We start from the raw sequence: 17,609 nt of genomic DNA on the forward strand, positions 1-17,609 counted from the left end.
TTTTTGCATGAAAATAGACTTAAAAAAAAAAAAAATCATAATAGTTGCTTCTGGTGTGCCAGCTAAGTTTAAGCGCAAGTTAGTGCATAACTCACTTTTATATGCAGATTGTCAGTGATTTTACTCTAAGCTCATATCACCAGTTCCTAGTTTAAATATTTACAAAGAACAAGGTCCAATATTGACATACTGAGTCAAAAGTATAGTGATGTTTCACTTGGTTTCTCACACGGTAACCTAATGAGTAACAAACTGACTCCACCACATGTTTTAAATGTGTGCAGTGTACACTTGTGTTCTTGACTGGGACAGTCAGAGTTAGCCTCTAAATGCTATTTGTACAAAACAGGGTGGAGACGTATGTAAATCTAGGAGTTAGTTATGGGTTATCAAAGACATTGTTCCATCACGCAAAAGACAGCAACTTATTTTTAAACAGCTTCATTTACTGTTTTCATCTCAGTTTCAGGGCCACACGTTCAAAACACTGTAAAAACACATTAATCACAGAAAGAAGCTTAAAAAAATTCAAAACCCTGAAAAATAACAAATTACGAATTTTTTTTTTTTACATTTGTTTTCCACCTGTTCTGTTCACATTCTCATTGGGAGTAAATAGTATTTAACTAAAATACATGTTTCTAAAAACACCCAATAACTAAAATGTTACAAGATCCACAGGCTCCTCTGTCTGTACAGTGTCTTCCTGCTGCTCTGGGCTTGTCTCAGCAGTTTCTGCATCCTCATGATCACCTACAAAAAGAGGGACATTTTTACATTCCCCGACATTTTTTTCATTTCATTTTCAAACTGTAAAATCACCGTAAACTGCCACGATGAGGTCCTACTTGATGGGATCCGATGTATCTGGACAAGCGTCGTTTGGCGTCCGTTGGTTATCGGAGGCAGCCGGGGGACGGCGTCTTGAAAGATCTGCTCGTCGTCTGACTCCACCAGACTCAGCACGTCTCCTCTGTCCTCCTCCATTTGCCTAGAGAGTGGAAAAAATATTATGTCATTGAAGTCCACCTGCAAGTCAGGAACCAGGCTATTTACATATGTTTATTCACACTGCACTAACACTCAAATGTGACCAAATTAAAGGTACCCTCTGGAGTTTCTGACCACTGGTTGCATTATGGAGCAATATTGTTGGAGTGGGTCATGCATGAGTCCCACCCACGGACATGATAGTGTCACATTATTCAACTGATCCGACAGCTGTCTGCAGCAATGCGCCAAGAAATGTAGCAACTTGCTAACAAAAGCCATGAAGAAGAGCACTGCTAGCTATCAAACATAGATGTAAACAAATAAAGGTTTCAAATTCTGTAAAAAAAAAAAAAAAAAAACCTGCTCAAATGTTTTATGAGGAAGGAAATGCAACCTCAAGGATACAAACAATGTGTTTTGGTGAGAAACTCTGAATGTAAACAACATAATATTGTTTGTTTACAAAGAAAAAAACTCTGCAGGGTACCTTTAAGTTTACGTAAAGGTGTGAGTATGTAAAATAATTGCTTGATGTTGACATATTTGTCCCATGATGCAATGCATGATGGAGTTTCAGGAGCTACTCACAGCTGTCTGCATATGTCTGGAATCATTTCCAGCTGGTAGAAAGCAGTCATGTAAATACTGATTTCTTGTACACGAGCTATAAAAAAGGGTGTCTCTTGTTTTTAAAGGAATATTTTGACATTTGACTTGCAGAGAGTGAGATAAGAAAACTGATACCACTCGTATCACACGTCTGTTAATTAATGAGCTTCAGACAGAGGAGCTGGCAGGTGGATTTTGTTACCTTCATATTTATTCTACAGACGCGAGAGTCATATCAATCGTCTCATCTCTGCTTCCATTCTGATGGATTTATACCAGTATGATTAACACAGATGTTTAATAGTGAAACTATTAGAGAGAAGCTTTGTCTACTTGATTCAGAGTCTTGAAAACCTGATGTTCACTGCTGCGTCAAATTGAATTAATTTCAAATTAAGCGTCAGTGGTAGTATAGTAATATGACATAAGATATGACATGTCTACAGTACATCTGGCCAGATGTTTGCAGGAATAAGAAAAAGAAACCACTAAAATAAAAATATAATAAACAGGAAAGCAGTGCATTATAGATGTTTTTGATTTACTGGGTCATTAAGATTAGCATGCAGAGTGTAATAGATAAATGTGAGGTACTCACCCAAAGCCACTTCCTGAAACACAAATATGAACAGAAATTGTGAAATTAGAAATAATGGGTTTGTGTGATTCATACTTTTTGAGTGTAAGAGCTCATATACAACATTAAAGATGCAGTAGGAAATTTTCATATGTGCAACGACTGATCACAACCTCAGTTACGTGGAACAGTCATTCATCACGTGTGTTTGTAACTTCTGTGCTTGTGTCACAAAGATTAAATGAGGTTACCCAGGCAAATCCGGTGACGGCTGGAGTAAACCGTTTTAGCTATGATGACGGCTGAACCCACGATCAGGGCAGCGATAAAGATGCCGATGATCGCTCCTGTGTACTCAGAGGAGGCTGTGGAGACAAAACAAGACGGAAAGGAGAGGATTATGAAGCAGGAGGCGGGAGGAGCAGCAGGTTTATCAGCATTCCAGTGGTGGAGTTGACACCCACAGTGACTGGCTTTTTGTTTAAGCCTCTGGTCAAGTCATATGTCACAAGAGCTGTGCGTTCAACCCATTGTTTATCATCCATCAGTCTGTCTGACGTTACAGTTTTCATTTGTGTACTTTTTTTTCTCCTTTTAAAAATACAATAACATGAAACGCAATTTTCTTTTCCCTTCTTTTTCCTGTATATATATGACCATCTTAAGCCCAAAACCTCCCTCTCATCCCAAACTCACCTTTCACAGTTAGGTAGACTTCCAGCTCTCTGACAGCGAGGGGGTTCTCGCTGCGGCAGAAGTAGACGCCTTCGTCGTCCTTGCTGACGTTGAGTATGGTCAGCTTGAGGACGGGGCCTTCCTCAGACAGGACATACTTTGATCCGGGCACAATGTTGTCCTGCTCGAGTCCCTTTCTCCACGTGGTGTTTGCAGGGGGGATGGACGTGGCCTCAGTGCAGGTTAGAGTTACGCTGGTCGCCTCCAGAGCCGTGGCCATTGGCTCGCCTTGAGGGTATGGAGGCTCTGGAAGAGACGAACAAACACTGAACTGTCAGACTCTTCAAACATGATTTGTCCAAAGAGCTCTTAGTGCCATGGAGATTGCTGCTAATTACCCAGTTATTTTTGTTTATTGCTTTTAAATCCTGGTGCTGCTGTTAAAAAATAAATCTAATCAGTTTTTTTTTCATATTTGATTAATCTGCCAAATATTTCCTCAATTTATTGTTTAGTATACGAAATGTGAAAAACTCTAAAACTCTCAAATTGCTTGATTTATCTGGCCAAAGCCAAAAGACACTACATTTTCAATGACACACAACTGAGAAAAGCAGTAGATCCTCACATCTGAGAAAATAGAACCAGTGAATGTTTGGTATTTTTGCTTTGTCTATCAAAATAAATCTCTTTTTGACAAATCAACTGATAATTTCAGCTTTAAAATTGATGCTTTTTATGAACTGCACGCTGGTTGACACATTACTTTGTCATATCAATAAATAAGCCTATAATTACAATAGAATATGTCAGTTTTTCACTCTAAGGAAGCATTGTGCTCCCCAGGTAGATTTTGGATCTTATGTGGCAAAAACACACCTTTGATTCAAAGCTGTACCGACATCAACAAAGGTTGATAAGCTAATGCAAAAGTGGATAATATGACACGCTTGTGCGTCATCTCTGTGTTTTGCGCAATCCTGTCCTGGGATAACTCTTATTCTACTGAGTGACTCACTTACTGTTCACATGTCCTGCATGCAACACTGTGTCAACTGTATCTCTCCGGGTGTGTTTATATCCGCAGCAGTTCTTCAAATCTAATGTAAACTAATTATTATACTGTTAATTATAGGAATTAAACAAAGGGCTTGTAAATACCTTAATCTTAATGATGGTACAATTAGTTAATGAATATGCACATCTCAGCCTCAGTTAGCCTGTCAATCTGAGTAGAGAGTTTATGACAGGAAGGGCAAGTCGCCTACAGGGGAGGATGAACGTTTAACTTAAGAATGCATTACTCATAGTTCCTGTGACTTTTCACAGGAACTATTTCTTTGGTAGAAATCTGGTATGTCAGTTTGTAACTGCACAATCAGTTACACTATTTTACAGGTCCTTGATTTTCTGATAAGATGTTTTCCAACAGTAACTACATAAATTGGTACAATTATAGTTATAAGTTCTGAGACATTTGCTCTTTAATGGGCTTTTTGTGGGGTAGAAATCTGTAGCCATGCAGATGTTTATAACATTGGGATTTGCATGGATTCAGCTGCTGAAGGTTTGAGATATTTGTCTCTAAGATTTTCTGCCTCCGTCCAAGTACTAATGCTGTTAATGGGGTTTTGTTTCCGGTATTTGCAGCATTGAAATCCATTTGAAAATTAAACAGGAATATCTCAGTTACACTGTTACACTGGATAGTCAACAGAACTCAGCTGTTTTCATGGGAACTAATAAAAAGACCCTATGAAGACTGTTCTCTGTGAGGTCTGTGAATTACCCAGAGTAGCAGGCACACTTAAATTGAGAGACATTTTTCTTTATAATTTTTTAAAGATAGTTTTGAATTGCAGCTGTAAAAAAAAAAGCCTGTTGATGTCTATTGCACTACAGTGGAGGCAGATATCTCAGAGCAGATTAACACTTAAGCCCCAGTGTTAAAAACTACCATGCGTGTTATTTCTTTTTAGTTTTTGGGTGAACTGACCCTTTAAAGTGAAGGAAGGTCAGTGCTAAGAATACTGAGTGTTATGTCAACAGACATGTGCACACTGAAGAGTCTCAGTGTGGCTCAGTGGCCTCTAAAGCGGAAAGTACATAAAAGATTCAGCAGCTGCACATCTCAGGATTGTTACGAGGCCCGTTTCACCACAACATGCTTACTGAGGGTAAACCAACACGACTTCTCCTTTCCCGGAGCGAGCGCTAGGTGCTGGGGCGTGCACCTCAGCGTCTGCCCGTCAGACAGCAGCGAGCGGTTCAGCGTCACCGACAGACTGTCCGTCACCTCCGTCGCATAAACGCGTCCCTGCCAGTGAGCTCCCTGGTCCTCTCCCCAGCTCAGTGTTGGGGTGGGATACGCTCCAAACCAGCTGCATTTGAACTGGATGTGGGAGGGGTCCTGTGCTGGTTCCCACTTACACTCTGGGTGTCTGTCTGGGACATCTAGTCAGAGCAAAAACATCAGTTAAAAATCCAGTTTTGTTTACAAAGTTTACATGCTGATGGAAATTTTGCAACTTTATGCCAAATTTTTTTAATGATACAGAGCAGAAGAGGGAGGCCAGGATAAGATCATCACTTTCCTTTGAGTATTAAAACATAAAGTATAAACAAGGAAAAACCTGAACCTGTTTCCTGAAAAGTGACCATCCTATTACACCTTTGTCCTTTCGTAGTCTAAACTTGTAGGTACATCAGTTATGTTTTTATTGACAGTATTGTGTGTTTCATTGAAGTCAACATTCAGTAATTGTCACTTTCACACAAACGCATATTTCTAAAATACAAATTAACCATTAATACTTAAGCCCAGTGTCCCTGACATTTCCACCAAAAGAAGCTGAACATGTGGACCACACAAAACATGTGGGGGTGGTCCAACCAGTGGTGATCCACACTCCCTCCAGAAAGAGTACTGGGTCTCAGTTTGTTTACATTTCTGCTCAGGAGTATTAAAAAATCAAATCAGAAGACCCCCCCCCACCCCCCCCCCACCCCACCCCCGTCAGTGAATTAGTGAAGAACACAGAGTCTCTCAGACTTGTAGTTACACCTCCTCAGGTATCACTTCCCAGTTTTTCTTCATTGGGGTGACATCCCTCACTCTATACCTTTCTAAAAAAAAACTTGAAGTTTATATATTAGTAGTCTGACTTTTTCCTTAGTTAAATTCTGCTGACTTCAAAACTCTTGCTTCTACTTCAGACTCTCCCAATGTACTATATTTCTTATGCAAAATATGTTTACATTGACCACATATACTCAGGTTTTTAACTGTGAAGCACTTTACTCATGCATATGAAAATCTCGACACAACAATTTTATCTATCATTATCAATCATCACACCCGTCCTTTGATTCAAGAGACCAGGAACACGCTGGTAAACCTACCAATAATCGATAAAACCTTACTTTGAGGGTTCGTAATTTCCTATTAAGTGGCAAAGAACTATGTGATTTTGGTTGTAATGACAGGAGAACTAGGGAAATGAGAAATGAGTAAAGAAGTTACTGATTTCCAGAGGAATTTCTTTGAACTAAAAGCCATGTAAATATTGATTTAACAATGATTTAATGTTTTCTCGCCTGCAGACAAATCTTTGCATGTTCAGCGGAACTGAAAAACAGGCCACTGATAGAATGAATTAGATGGAAGTGGAATTATTGCCACATTTTAATTTACATATCAGTTCTTTTCAAGGAAATCACAAGACACTTTTGGAACTATAAAATAAAGTGTTACTTACTCTTTTTCTATTTCTTTTGAAACATGTCTTCTTGTGTGACAGTCATGCATCTGTGAGTTATTGCAGGAAGTCAGCAAAAAACACTGGTGTATTTTTATCTTGACCGCAAAATGGCCTCAACTGTGCCACAACGCTGCAGATAAAACAGGGATTTTCATATTGAGAGGCCACACAGATTAAACTGTGATTTACTGTTTAGCTCTCTTCACGTCAGCGTGGAAACGTTTTCAATCTGTGTTACGAATCAGTGGAGTTGGATGATGACGCAGCTTTTCCACCTTGTTTGGATTATTCTTTTCCCATGAAGTTACAGCAAGAGATCACACCAGGTAAAGATTGGGTTTAAAACTGTATTTTTATAGGTCATGGTTTTTAATCTGTGTGTGCTGCTTTTAGATTCTTTTTTTATTTCTAATTTTTTTTTGTTACCTTCTTGTGTGATCACATATTCCTCAAGCAAAACCTTTCTTTAGTGTTTTTTTTGGGCAAAGTTATTGTGCAGCTGCTTGTGTTATAACAACATAAAGCAGTGATGCACCAAACTGTCTTTTGCAAAATTTAAAAAAGAGAAACATGTTTAAATTCCTCAAACTAAGGTGCTGAAAAAGTGTCATTTTAGTGTTGGACTCTTGTTTGTTTGTATTGGCACCATGCTGACACATTTGAAACAACACGTTGATTTGTATATTTCTGTATAATATAATACATACATAAAAAACAACAAGTGCGATCACACTCAGCTGTCCTTCTCGTGGTACTTACAGTAGACCAGCAGCTGTGTGCTCTTGTTGACTGCCTGATGAGAGACAGTGTTACGGGCCCTGCAGCTGTAAACTCCCTGAGCGCTGGGTTGAATGTCTTCTATCCTGTAGTCCAGCCAGGCTCCAGAGGCTGAAACCAGCGAGTCGTTGCTGGACGAGGCTCCTCTGAAGGCCCAGGTCAGCTGCTGAGAGGGGTAGGAGGAGCCGGAGCAGTTAAAGGAGATGGTCAAGCCTCGATAGACGACGAGGGTCCCGTTGGACAGGGCGGTGGCTGGGCCGATGGACGTAGATACATTTTCTGGACCACCTAAAAGACATATGAGGCGTGCTTTAAAACATTAATTAACTTACTTATTACTTAAATATCAAACACCATCAACAACTGTAACTAACTGGAAATGATTTTTAAAACATATTGTTTTTGCTCTCAATTGATGCTGAAGAGCAGTGTTTTGATGACACATTACTGCAGCAGTTACAGGCAGTGATATGATGTAATAGCCTGTAAATGGAGAAGGTGGCTAATTTATACAGGATTGTGTAAAGTATTCTAAGTGTGGAAGTTCACTTTATTCTTGTTTTCTTCCACTACATTTCAGTACCAGCAGGAACCAGAATTAATCTTATTCATACCCAACTCATGCAATTACAGGCCGTGTTATAAATTGTTACCATTAATTAAAGGTTAATTGATAATCATGAATAACAGTTATTTTTAACTTTCTCTGGTGAAGCTTCAACTATCTTATTTCTTTTATTTTGTCCTGCATTGTATTATTGATCATGCTCTCTACAAGGCTGGATTACCAAGTGAGATAAATGGTGCAAATTCCCACCGCCCCCAAAAGCCACAGGTTTGCTCCGTATCATTTAGGTCTATATAATTCTGTAAATTGTATATTTGCAAGACTAAAGTAGAATATCTACCATGCAGAGACGGTGCTGAAAAACTAAAATGTTTTACTTCAAACTGAGCAAATTGGTCGATAAGTTGTATTTTATCCATTTTTTTCTGTGTCAAGTATAATTAAGTCCTGTAAGAATGCAACCAACAGTTTTTTTCTCTATCAGCCCGTCTGACAATGGTTTTCTTTAATAATCAGCTACTTTTCAGTGTATAAAATGTCATAAAATAGTTTTTTTTGTGACCGTCAACAGTCAGAAACGCAAAGATGTTGAGTTTACTCTCACAGAAAAACAAAACACGAGCAAACATTCACATTTGAGCAGCAGTCTCTGAAGCGACCAATTGATTGATCAGCTCAGCATTTCAGCTTTCCAGTACTGGTTGGTTTTGGTGTCTGGGGAAATATTGAATCTGCCATGTATAGCAGGGGTTTATTGGGGGGGGGGGTCCATAACAAATTCTTTTCCTAGAGGGCATCTAGGCCACTTGGTCACTTGTCTGTGACTGTAAGACCCGTCTGTTATGTTGAAGAACCAGTTTGTGTTTACTGCTGCTTTGAGTGAAAGACACCCAGCAGGTAAATTCACACTGGAGCCACTTACTGGTTACTTGGAGCAGGACACTTGCATGAAAGGTGTTGTTGCCCGGCAGTGTGGAGCTGCACAGGTAGGCGCCTTCATCCCCAGGTACCACTCCCCTGATGTTCAGGCTCCCGTCGTGCAGCACCGTGAGACGCTGTGCGGCGGGAGGAGGGAGAGGTGGAGAACCTCCGCCCCTGACGACCTCTCGTCCATTTTTCATCCACGTCGTTAAAGACGGTGTTACATTACCGACGGAGTAACACGGAAGTAGAGCGATGTCCCCCGGTGCCGCCGCCAGGGCCGTCTCGGTGGAGTCCCCACCCGAAACCGCCGCTTTAACAAGGAGAGGAGGAGAAGACGGAAACCGTGTAAGAAGTGTTTTCACACTCACCTGTCGCACCTGGCTGACTGTTACAGCAGGAACTCACCTGTCGCAGATAAACACAGATGTATAAGAGTTACAGTCGCGACTATCCTCATGATAACTTTCCTACATCGCCTTCAGAAAAAGTGAACAAAAAGCTTCCCGTCCAAACCCGTCTGACTAGTCCACCTGCGTGAGCCTGTCAGTAACACACCTGTCCGCCCATCGCAGACCGCGCGGGGACCCGTCTGACCCGCTGTGACTTCCGCCGCTGCTGCGGCTCCGGCGGACGTGCTTTGTTTACTACAGCACGCTGATCCGGAGACCTTGGCACAAATAGACCACGCCCTGACCTCACCTGCTTAAAGGCACAGTAACACAATAGTTCCCTAGTCTGTGGAAAGCCTATGAATGATGAGTATTATTGTGAAAAAAATACAAGCCAAATGAGATTATTCAAAGAAATCATGCATGGTTATAACACCGTATTATAGTCTCACCGCAATAATAATTACTGTATCAAAATTGTTGTGACTTGAATACTAATTTTTCCTTCGTTTATTTATTTTTATTCACAGAATCAAAGTTTATTCTTGACTATAATTTTACATAGGCCTAAAAAAAGTACAAGCACCACTGAACATGTTCCGTAGAAATGCATTGTTTTCTTTGTAGTCAAGGAGCTGAAAGAAACTGGGGGGAATATATATATATATATATATATATATATATATATATATATACGCATACATACATACATACACACACACACAGTGGATATAAAAAGTGTACACCCCCCTGTTAAAATGATGTAAAGAAAAATGAGAACATGATAAATAATTTCAAAACTTTTCCCACCTTTAATGTGACCTATAACCTGTACAATTCAGTGGAAAAACAAACAAGATCCCTTTGATGCTTTGTAAGCTCTCTGCGAACCATGGCTTTTGCTGGAGGATGCAACTGAGTAAATGTCAGGAAAATCCTACTGGGACAGCTGAACTTTATTTGGGGTTAATCAGGGTTAAATTGTTGGCAGGTATGTACCAAAAGAGACTGAATGCTGTGATTTAATCAAAGGTGCTTCAACAAAGTATTAGTTTAAGGGTGCACACACTTATGCAACCAGCTTATTGTACGTTTTTTATTTTTTATGTTTGTCCCCCTGACAGATGTTTGTTTTTCCATTGAATTGTAGGTCACATTAAAGGTGGGAAAAGTTTTGAAATTCTTTATCGTGGTATTTTTACATCGGAAAAAAATCATTTTAACAGGGGCGTGTATCCTCATCAGATAGAGTTGCTGTCACATGATTGCCAAAAAAAATCCAGTTTGAAGATCTATGACAAGAGTGGAAAACTGCATCTGCTGCTGAAGATCTTTGGATATGACTGAAAGCTTCAGAACATATGTTAGTATTGAAACTAACCTGTGTTATGTTGTACATCTAATAGATTTTAACAGATCGTTAAATACTGTGAATACTTTACATTTCAGCTGTCCATTTTGAACATGCGTGCTGCACAGATTTAGGTTATGTCTCTTTTATATAGCGTCAGGCAGCAGACATAATAGTCAATTAGTTTTTAAACTTACTTGAATCATGTAGTCCCAAACTGTGTATTTGGAGAGTGGGTATTTGAGGATGTGTTTAAATGCATTTCACTTTCATAAGTGTCACAAACTGATTAGATTTCAGTGTAATTTTATTTAATAAAGCTTCATTCTCTCGCCAATATTCAGCCGTTACACTAAATGCTTTCAGTCTGCCTTAATAAATATAAATTCACATGCAACAAATTTGATCAAATCTGTGTTTTGTGTGTGTGTTTTGAAGCCTGTGGCATGCAAAATGAACCACTGCCGTAAAAGAGAAAAGCGTTATTCATGTACCACAACTTCCTATTATGAAGTACCATTTACCCACTGATGCCCTCAGACCTACTAACCCCATACAGAAAAATTATTGCATCTTATTTTGGAGGGGAAACATAAACAATATATGCTGTATGTTTGAAAGGAGCTAAAACTTTCCTAAATTTAAGTCGGTGAAACAATTCTTTCATTGTCAGGCCCCAGTTCCTAAAAGTGGGATGTTTTTAAAAGAGAAAGTGTGTTAATAATGGAGCATGTGAGCAGGAGGCGGGACAAACTCAGGATGTGGTCTGATTGACAGCAATTTTAGCAAACCACAGCGATGCGAGAGCGCCCTCCACCTGTAGCTGGTGCTGGAGGTGACGTTCAAGTGTAGGTCAGAATATCGGGAATAAATAAAATGTAACGCAGCACCACACTCAAGAAGTAACTGCATTTACCTCCAATTTGATTTGAAGAAGAGATGTTAGCACTCATCACTAATAATATATAATTACTGTGATCATGACGGCAAGAAACTTGGTAATGATCTACCAATGCTGAAAGCTAATTGTAAACAAACCCCTCCCCGTTTGCTACAGCTCTGGTGGTACGTGAACGCAGCACTCCTGGCAGTGGTTGTGCGCCTGCGGCAGCGGTTCAGTCAGCAGCGTCTGCAAACAGAGCACAGGTCAAAATGCCCGTAGATTTGAGCCAGTGGACCGGCTCTCTTGCCCTGCAGGAGGTCGAGGAGAAGCCAGCACAACCCCTGACCGTAAAATACGGCTCAGTGGAAATCGACGAGCTCGGAAAAGTCCTCACGCCAACACAGGTTAGCCGGCTAACAGCTAAGCTAACAACTCGGCTAACTTTGCGCCGTTTTCCTGGACGTTAGCTTAAAAGCTACACCGCGAATTTCTTTAAATAAACGCAGCTTTGTCAGCGATTTACTTAAAAAAATCGATCTGCCTGCCGGTGTTTGCCAACAGTGGATCATGTTACATAATCCCTCCAGCATGTCTGCAGGTGCAGAACACGGCGGACACCCCGCCCCCACATGGGTGACACGCTTTGCAAATCCGGTCGCCCAAACATGAAAGTGACTCACCTGTTGTCCTCCTCTTTGCTGCAGGTGCAGAATCGACCCACCTGCATCGAGTGGGAAGGATGTGACTCCGGTAAGATGTACACTCTGGCCCTGACCGACCCCGACGCTCCCAGCAGGAAAGACCCCAAGTTCAGGTGAGATGAGCAGGCTTACTAAGATGTGCAGGCGGTGGCTGCGGTATCTGCAGCCTGAGTTATTTATGTCACACAGGAAGTTAATAAATGGCGACATTAAAACGTGAGTAATGGTTGCTTGGATTAAATTGTCAAGAAGCCCTGGGGCAAATGTGAGATATGTGCTTATATTAAACCCCACCCATCCCAACCTCTCTCTGTGCATTGTGTATATACAGTGCTGCTTTCAAGTACCTGCAGCACAGTTATATCTTGACTGGAGCTTCAGATAATATTATGCCAAAGCCTCCAGATGAAGTAATAATCCAGCACATGACTCAGGGGACACAGTGAGTCTGCAATTTTTGGGGCTCCTGCAGGTCTGGGGCTCTGGGGCAGTTTGCTATATCTCAGTCTCTCTGCTGCTTATGATTGGTTCATTGCACTTTGCAACAGTTCTTGTTCATGAAAAGGTTTTAGGGGCTCAACTGTCACCGAAAGCGCACAATGTGAATGGAAACGCTGAAATCTTTTGTGCCTCAAAACAGACAACGCATTAGATTTTGCAGTGTATGGCTTTTTTGTAGGTATGTTCGTGCCACACCCGTGAATACTGGTGACCTGTCCAGGGTGCACCCCGTCTCTCGCCCAGTGTCAGCAAAGATAAGCTGAAGGCCTCTCCAATGACTCTGTGCCATAAATAGATTTTTTTTTTTTTTTGCTTTTCACAAAAGGGAGTGGCACCACTTTCTGGTGGTCAACATGAAAGGAAATGATGTGTCCTCTGGCTGCGTCCTGTCCGACTACGTGGGCTCTGGTCCTCCCAAGGGCACAGGTAAGAGAGAGTGGAGGAATGAAATGACGAAGAAACATAAACATGTTTTAAAAAGACTGAATGTGTCCTAGTGCAGTATTAATGTGGGTCCTGTTGTATCTGATGTTAAGTATGTAACTGCTCATTTAGAGCTCGGCATGTCTCCAGCCTTTGTTAATCTTAAACAGTTTTTATTGCCTGGCCTTAATAATTTATAGCTTTAAGAGGGTGTTTTCCAGCGGCAGTGTATGATGTAATATTTCAAAAGCTGTCTTTGTTCCCCTCAGGTCTCCACAGGTATGTGTGGCTGGTGTACGAGCAGCCGGGCAGCCTGTCCTGCTCCGAGACCGTCCTCACCAACCGCTCAGGGGACGGCCGCGGAAAGTTCAAGCTCCAGAGCTTCAGGCAGAAGTACAACCTGGGAGCCCCAGTGGCGGGAACCTGCTACCAGGCCGAGTGGGACGACTACGTCCCCAAACTGTACGAGCAGCTGGCCGGAAAGTAAATGAAAAGACTCGACTCTAGACCGCTCACTATTAGGAATTCCCGCGGAGGCTGGTGGTCTACAGCAAACTAGCACTTTTGCAAAACGCAACAAAAACCCCAACAGTAACAAAGCATTTTTTTTGTGTGTGTGTGCCACTGAATAGTATTTTCTTTTCCCGCTGTTGCCTACTCATGCTGTGACAAAAATTAACAACTCCTCTCAGTGATGTCACGTACACTCATCTGCAATAAATCCGTTAAACACTGAAAATGTTGTTCTGTGTGGAAATGTTTTCTGATCCTTTTCAATGTTCAGAGACTCATTCGACCAACGTGGATCCTCTTACATCTTATTATGAATCTAATATTATGAAGTCTTATTATCATAAATGTGAGGAATAATATTTTTCATTGTGATCTATAATAATTTTAACGAGGAGCATTAGATGTTTGGAGGTGGAATACATCTGACACCTCGGCTGCAGTAGGAGCAGTTTGCAGTGAGAGCACTGCAGACTGGAGTGAACTTTGCCCCGTTTTATCCAACGTACCTTCAGTAACCTTTGCTCGTGCTAAACAGTTTTTAATTTGTGCACTGACATTAGCTTGCTGTGACCTGAAGTGTGAATTGATATTTATTTTTTCACTAAATAGTTCTATTAGTGCAATTTAAATCATTGAATAAAAAGACAGAGGCCTGGAACCAGCCTGTAATGTAGTAGTTCTAGCTTTGAAAACCTGTTGGCTGCTTCTTCATGGGAAAAGTGATGAACTGTCTAAGACTTGGATCGACCATGTTCTCAGCTCAGAGTGCGCTATCAGAATACACACAAGAAGAACACTCAACCTTTATGATCTCAAGTATTAATCTCATCTGCTTTTTGCTTTTCTACAATATGAATATATGAGGAGTCACATTGGACATATAAAACAACACGTCCTCAGTTTGTGTGATGAGCACTTTATTTACAAATATAATTAAAAGCTCTGACAGATTCATGCTTTGTTTTAACCTGGAAAAAAAAAATTAAAGTGCATGCAATAATAAAGCATCATACTGGTCTGGTTTATAATAAAATACACAGCTTGAGAGTTGTGTAAAGCCACAAAAGAGAAAAAAAAAAATTAAAAGAAAATCCCATTGATAGATGACTGAATCTCAAATACTATCTGAGGAGGGGGGAGGAAAAAAGCGCCTTTAAAAATTCTTTTTTGATATGAGTGACAGTTAAAATACAATACGAAAATAAGTAAAAGCTCTCCATAAATCCTTCTATACACAAAGTACAAGTCCCCCCCACCCCCCCCCCCGAAGCCCTTTGTGCTAGCTGGGAGCTGGAGTTCACGTGTCACATGTATTATTATTCACATTGGCTGCCAGTGCAGAGAAATCAGTACGTTACACGTTGAGTACCATGATTCACCCTCCCCTCAATAATCAAATTCACCTGAAGGAGTCACATTTATTATAAGTGTACGTATGTATATTGTGATATTTGTCTCTCAAAGTATCAAATTATTTAAATTTGTCATAAAAATGTCCTGATGAATAAATACCAAAAGAGAGGAGCAGCGCAGGCGAACGACTGTGAAAGGATCAGCTGTTCGATTTATCGCTCTGACAGGATTTTTTTGTTTTTTTTTTGCACCGCTTGAGACCAAAAGACAAAACGAATGAAAAAAAAATCATCGACTCTAAAGATGGATGGTTGTGGAGCCGTTTCACTCATCCAACTGCCCTCATTTTTCTCTCCCTCCTTCTCTCGTCTTCCACTTTTAGTCACACCAAAAGTGTCATCATTGCACAAGAAACAACAAACACTGTGACTACAGTATGTTATCAGTATTCTTACAAAAACATGACAACTACAGGAAGTTATCCAGCATATTTTTTTGTCATCTTGTGACACCACGAGAGGAAAGGGGGGCGAGGAAGTTTAGGATGGGTTTTGTGGGGGCAGGGAGGGGGCGCTCAAATCTGCCATCGACTCTGTCTGACCGGCCCAGAAAACACACTGGAGCTGAGCCGGTTTTTGATGTGTTTGTGTGTTTGAGTGAGGGCGTCAGCAGCAGCGAACACCTGCTCTGTCAGGTCAGGTAATAGGAGAGGAGAGGGTGTTCTGAGGCAGATGGACGCCCGGGGACCACGAGAGACGGCAGCGACAGCAGCCCCCTCATCTGTAGTCGTCCTTGGGAAAGTCCAGGGTGCCCAGGTTGCCGAAGCCCAGCCGCATGCTCTCCATGTCGAAGCTGTCGATCTCCCGCTCCTGGCGCTCCAGCAGGTGTTTGATCCGGTCGGTTCGCTCCTTCTGAAGGGAAACCAGCTCCTCTTCAATCTGTAGGAATCACAGGAACGAGGGATATTCAGGGTTAATATACTGTAGGAGACATGGTAGTTTTGTTTTTAAACACTTCTGTAGTTTTTGTTTTTCTTCAAGTTTGAAAACTTCTTTTTTATTTTTTAAGGTACGTTAATGTGGCCTGAGATGGTTTTGTACTCAGATAAAAAGTGAAACTGCTTTGGAGCATCCTCTGTCTGATGTTCATTCTCTTTTTAACCAGCAGTTAAAAACAAACACAGTTACATATGTGAAGTCCTTAATTTTGTCATAAAAGATGTAGAAACAACATCCATAAAATATACAGATGACACAACATGTAATAACTTTTTGTATGAAAACCGCTGCACATATAAAGTCTGATTGGTTGATTGAATAAATATTGCATTGCTTTTTCAAATTCAAAATGTTTTTTCATTTTTCATTTTCAAGTGCACAAAAACATACATTCATTTTCAAAATGAAAACATCTGTGCGACTTAGTAAAATATTCCTGGCTGACATATTTTGGCCAGATGTTTTCTTCAAAGTTAAATCAGCAGAAGGTTTGACTTGTTGTAGCAAGAGAAACATTAATGTTGTCTCTGCTGTTGTAATTGTCTCAGTCAGACAGGTCAGTGAGGGAACAATGTACAAATAATCGAATGCAGTCTTTATCAAAGGTTTTGATACACCTGTGTTTGACAGTATCATTATCTGCTGTGAGCTGGTGAAGAAACAGGTCAAACATTAAAACACTGCAGCCACAGTCTAAACCCATATTCATTTTCTGAATGCACAACCAGGCGGAGGATTGAAGCAGCATTATAATTCAGTGTCATCATCTCTGGAAGTTTAAGGTAAATGACTTTAAGTTATTATTTTAAGCCACAGAGGTGTTAAAGGCCCTGTCCACCTGCACAAGTGTTTACAGCTGTTGTGGCTGATTAGATTTCTGCTCTAGAGCTACACTGATATATAATACTTTATTTAGTGGTTATCATGTTACTGGTGATTTACCTGAATGGGCTTCAAAAATATCTCTTTCTTCCTGGCCAGGAGTGTTTGTCTTTATCGAAGGTTCATTGCTGTGTTCCCATGATTGATTGTTGGTTTTTGTGGGTATTTTTAAATGCTGTATATGCAGCTTGTTGTCATTGGTTTTATGAAATACCTAAAAAAGGCTCTGACCAAATACTTCTACTAATAAGAATGATAGAAGTTTGAGTTGTCCTGTCTCAATATGTGCAACAATCAACAGGAGAAGGAGTCAGTCAGGTTCAGCACCTTCTGGTGTGTAGGAACTTTAACTGTGGTAATATTTTTGAAAAATCCTTCTTTAAGAGCAGATTTTGAATAAAAGATCTAATGTTTGGTTTCTGCTGCTGGTATTTTCCAGAGGCAAATAAAAAGGAGAGAAACAGCTTTCAGCAGAATGCAGTTCAATGCACCACAGTAAAACCGGCAGCCTGGAAATAGACAATAGAGTTGAACCAACACCTCACTGACAGATTCACACTGTAATCTCTACAAATACTTTCTTTATTCCAGGGCCATTGTGTTGGTTTTCACTACACTGCAGAGCAGCTCCTCTTGTTTTGTTCACCCTGTGCTGTTGTTTTATATGCTTGCTACATATCATTAAAGACACGATGATATGTAACACTGGACGCAAACTTGAATGTGTACTG

At 40.6% G+C, this 17,609-nt stretch overlaps 3 protein-coding genes across 13 annotated transcripts in view; 1 reads left to right on the forward strand and 2 right to left on the reverse strand.

The window, feature by feature from the left end:
- Positions 1-425: 425 nt before the first annotated feature.
- On the reverse strand, positions 426-9,593 carry vsig10 (V-set and immunoglobulin domain containing 10). Of its 3 annotated transcripts, none has more exons than XM_071483711.1 (9): positions 9,440-9,593; positions 8,883-9,194; positions 7,375-7,680; positions 5,027-5,308; positions 2,876-3,160; positions 2,431-2,544; positions 2,201-2,213; positions 849-991; positions 426-753 (listed from the first exon to the last, which is right to left on the reverse strand). In XM_071483711.1, the coding sequence occupies exons 2-9, from the start codon at positions 9,079-9,081 to the stop codon at positions 659-661; spliced, it is 1,437 nt and encodes a 478-aa protein (XP_071339812.1). In that variant the 5' UTR covers positions 9,082-9,194; positions 9,440-9,593; the 3' UTR covers positions 426-658. The 3 variants fall into 3 exon arrangements, with proteins under 3 accessions (XP_071339812.1, XP_071339813.1, XP_071339811.1); XM_071483712.1 differs by having other exon boundaries at positions 8,883-9,289; positions 9,440-9,544; XM_071483710.1 differs by having other exon boundaries at positions 9,290-9,534.
- Positions 9,594-11,700: 2,107 nt separating this feature from the next.
- Positions 11,701-13,871, forward strand: pebp1 (phosphatidylethanolamine binding protein 1). Its single transcript, XM_071483718.1, has 4 exons — positions 11,701-11,911; positions 12,212-12,321; positions 13,035-13,135; positions 13,402-13,871. Exons 1-4 carry the CDS (start codon positions 11,777-11,779, stop codon positions 13,617-13,619), a joined length of 564 nt encoding a protein of 187 aa, XP_071339819.1. The 5' UTR covers positions 11,701-11,776; the 3' UTR covers positions 13,620-13,871.
- Positions 13,872-14,541: 670 nt separating this feature from the next.
- Positions 14,542-17,609, reverse strand: part of taok3a (TAO kinase 3a) — a 65,000-nt gene continuing 61,932 nt past the window's right edge. For all 9 annotated transcript variants that reach the window (XM_071483708.1, XM_071483706.1, XM_071483700.1 and 6 more), the window contains one exon: positions 14,542-15,936. In XM_071483708.1, coding sequence (XP_071339809.1) covers positions 15,775-15,936 — 162 coding nt within the window. In that variant the 3' untranslated portion in view covers positions 14,542-15,774. The remainder of the gene's footprint in view (positions 15,937-17,609) is intronic.

The sequence above is a fragment of the Trachinotus anak genome, unplaced genomic scaffold (assembly GCF_046630095.1).
Source record: "Trachinotus anak isolate AG129_WGS33_773 ecotype Australia unplaced genomic scaffold, CSIRO_AGI_Tana_v1 ptg000008l, whole genome shotgun sequence".
Taxonomy (NCBI): Eukaryota; Metazoa; Chordata; class Actinopteri; order Carangiformes; family Carangidae; genus Trachinotus; species Trachinotus anak.

Bases quoted from the DNA above. Each gene is read 5' to 3' on its own strand.
- pebp1 (XM_071483718.1), top strand. From the start codon at position 11,777: ATGCCCGTAGATTTGAGCCAGTGGACCGGCTCTCTTGCCCTGCAGGAG. The intron at 11,912-12,211 runs GTTAGCCGGCTA...TCTTTGCTGCAG, and splicing joins AAGTCCTCACGCCAACACAG to GTGCAGAATCGACCCACCTG. The intron at 13,136-13,401 runs GTAAGAGAGAGT...TGTTCCCCTCAG, and splicing joins TGGTCCTCCCAAGGGCACAG to GTCTCCACAGGTATGTGTGG.
- vsig10 (XM_071483710.1), bottom strand. From the start codon at position 9,341: ATGAGGATAGTCGCGACTGTAACTCTTATACATCTGTGTTTATCTGCG. The intron at 7,681-8,882 runs GTAAGTGGCTCC...TATGTCTTTTAG, and splicing joins TGTCCTGCTCCAAGTAACCA to GTGGTCCAGAAAATGTATCT. The intron at 3,161-5,026 runs GTAAGCATGTTG...CGTCTCTTCCAG, and splicing joins GTCGTGTTGGTTTACCCTCA to AGCCTCCATACCCTCAAGGC.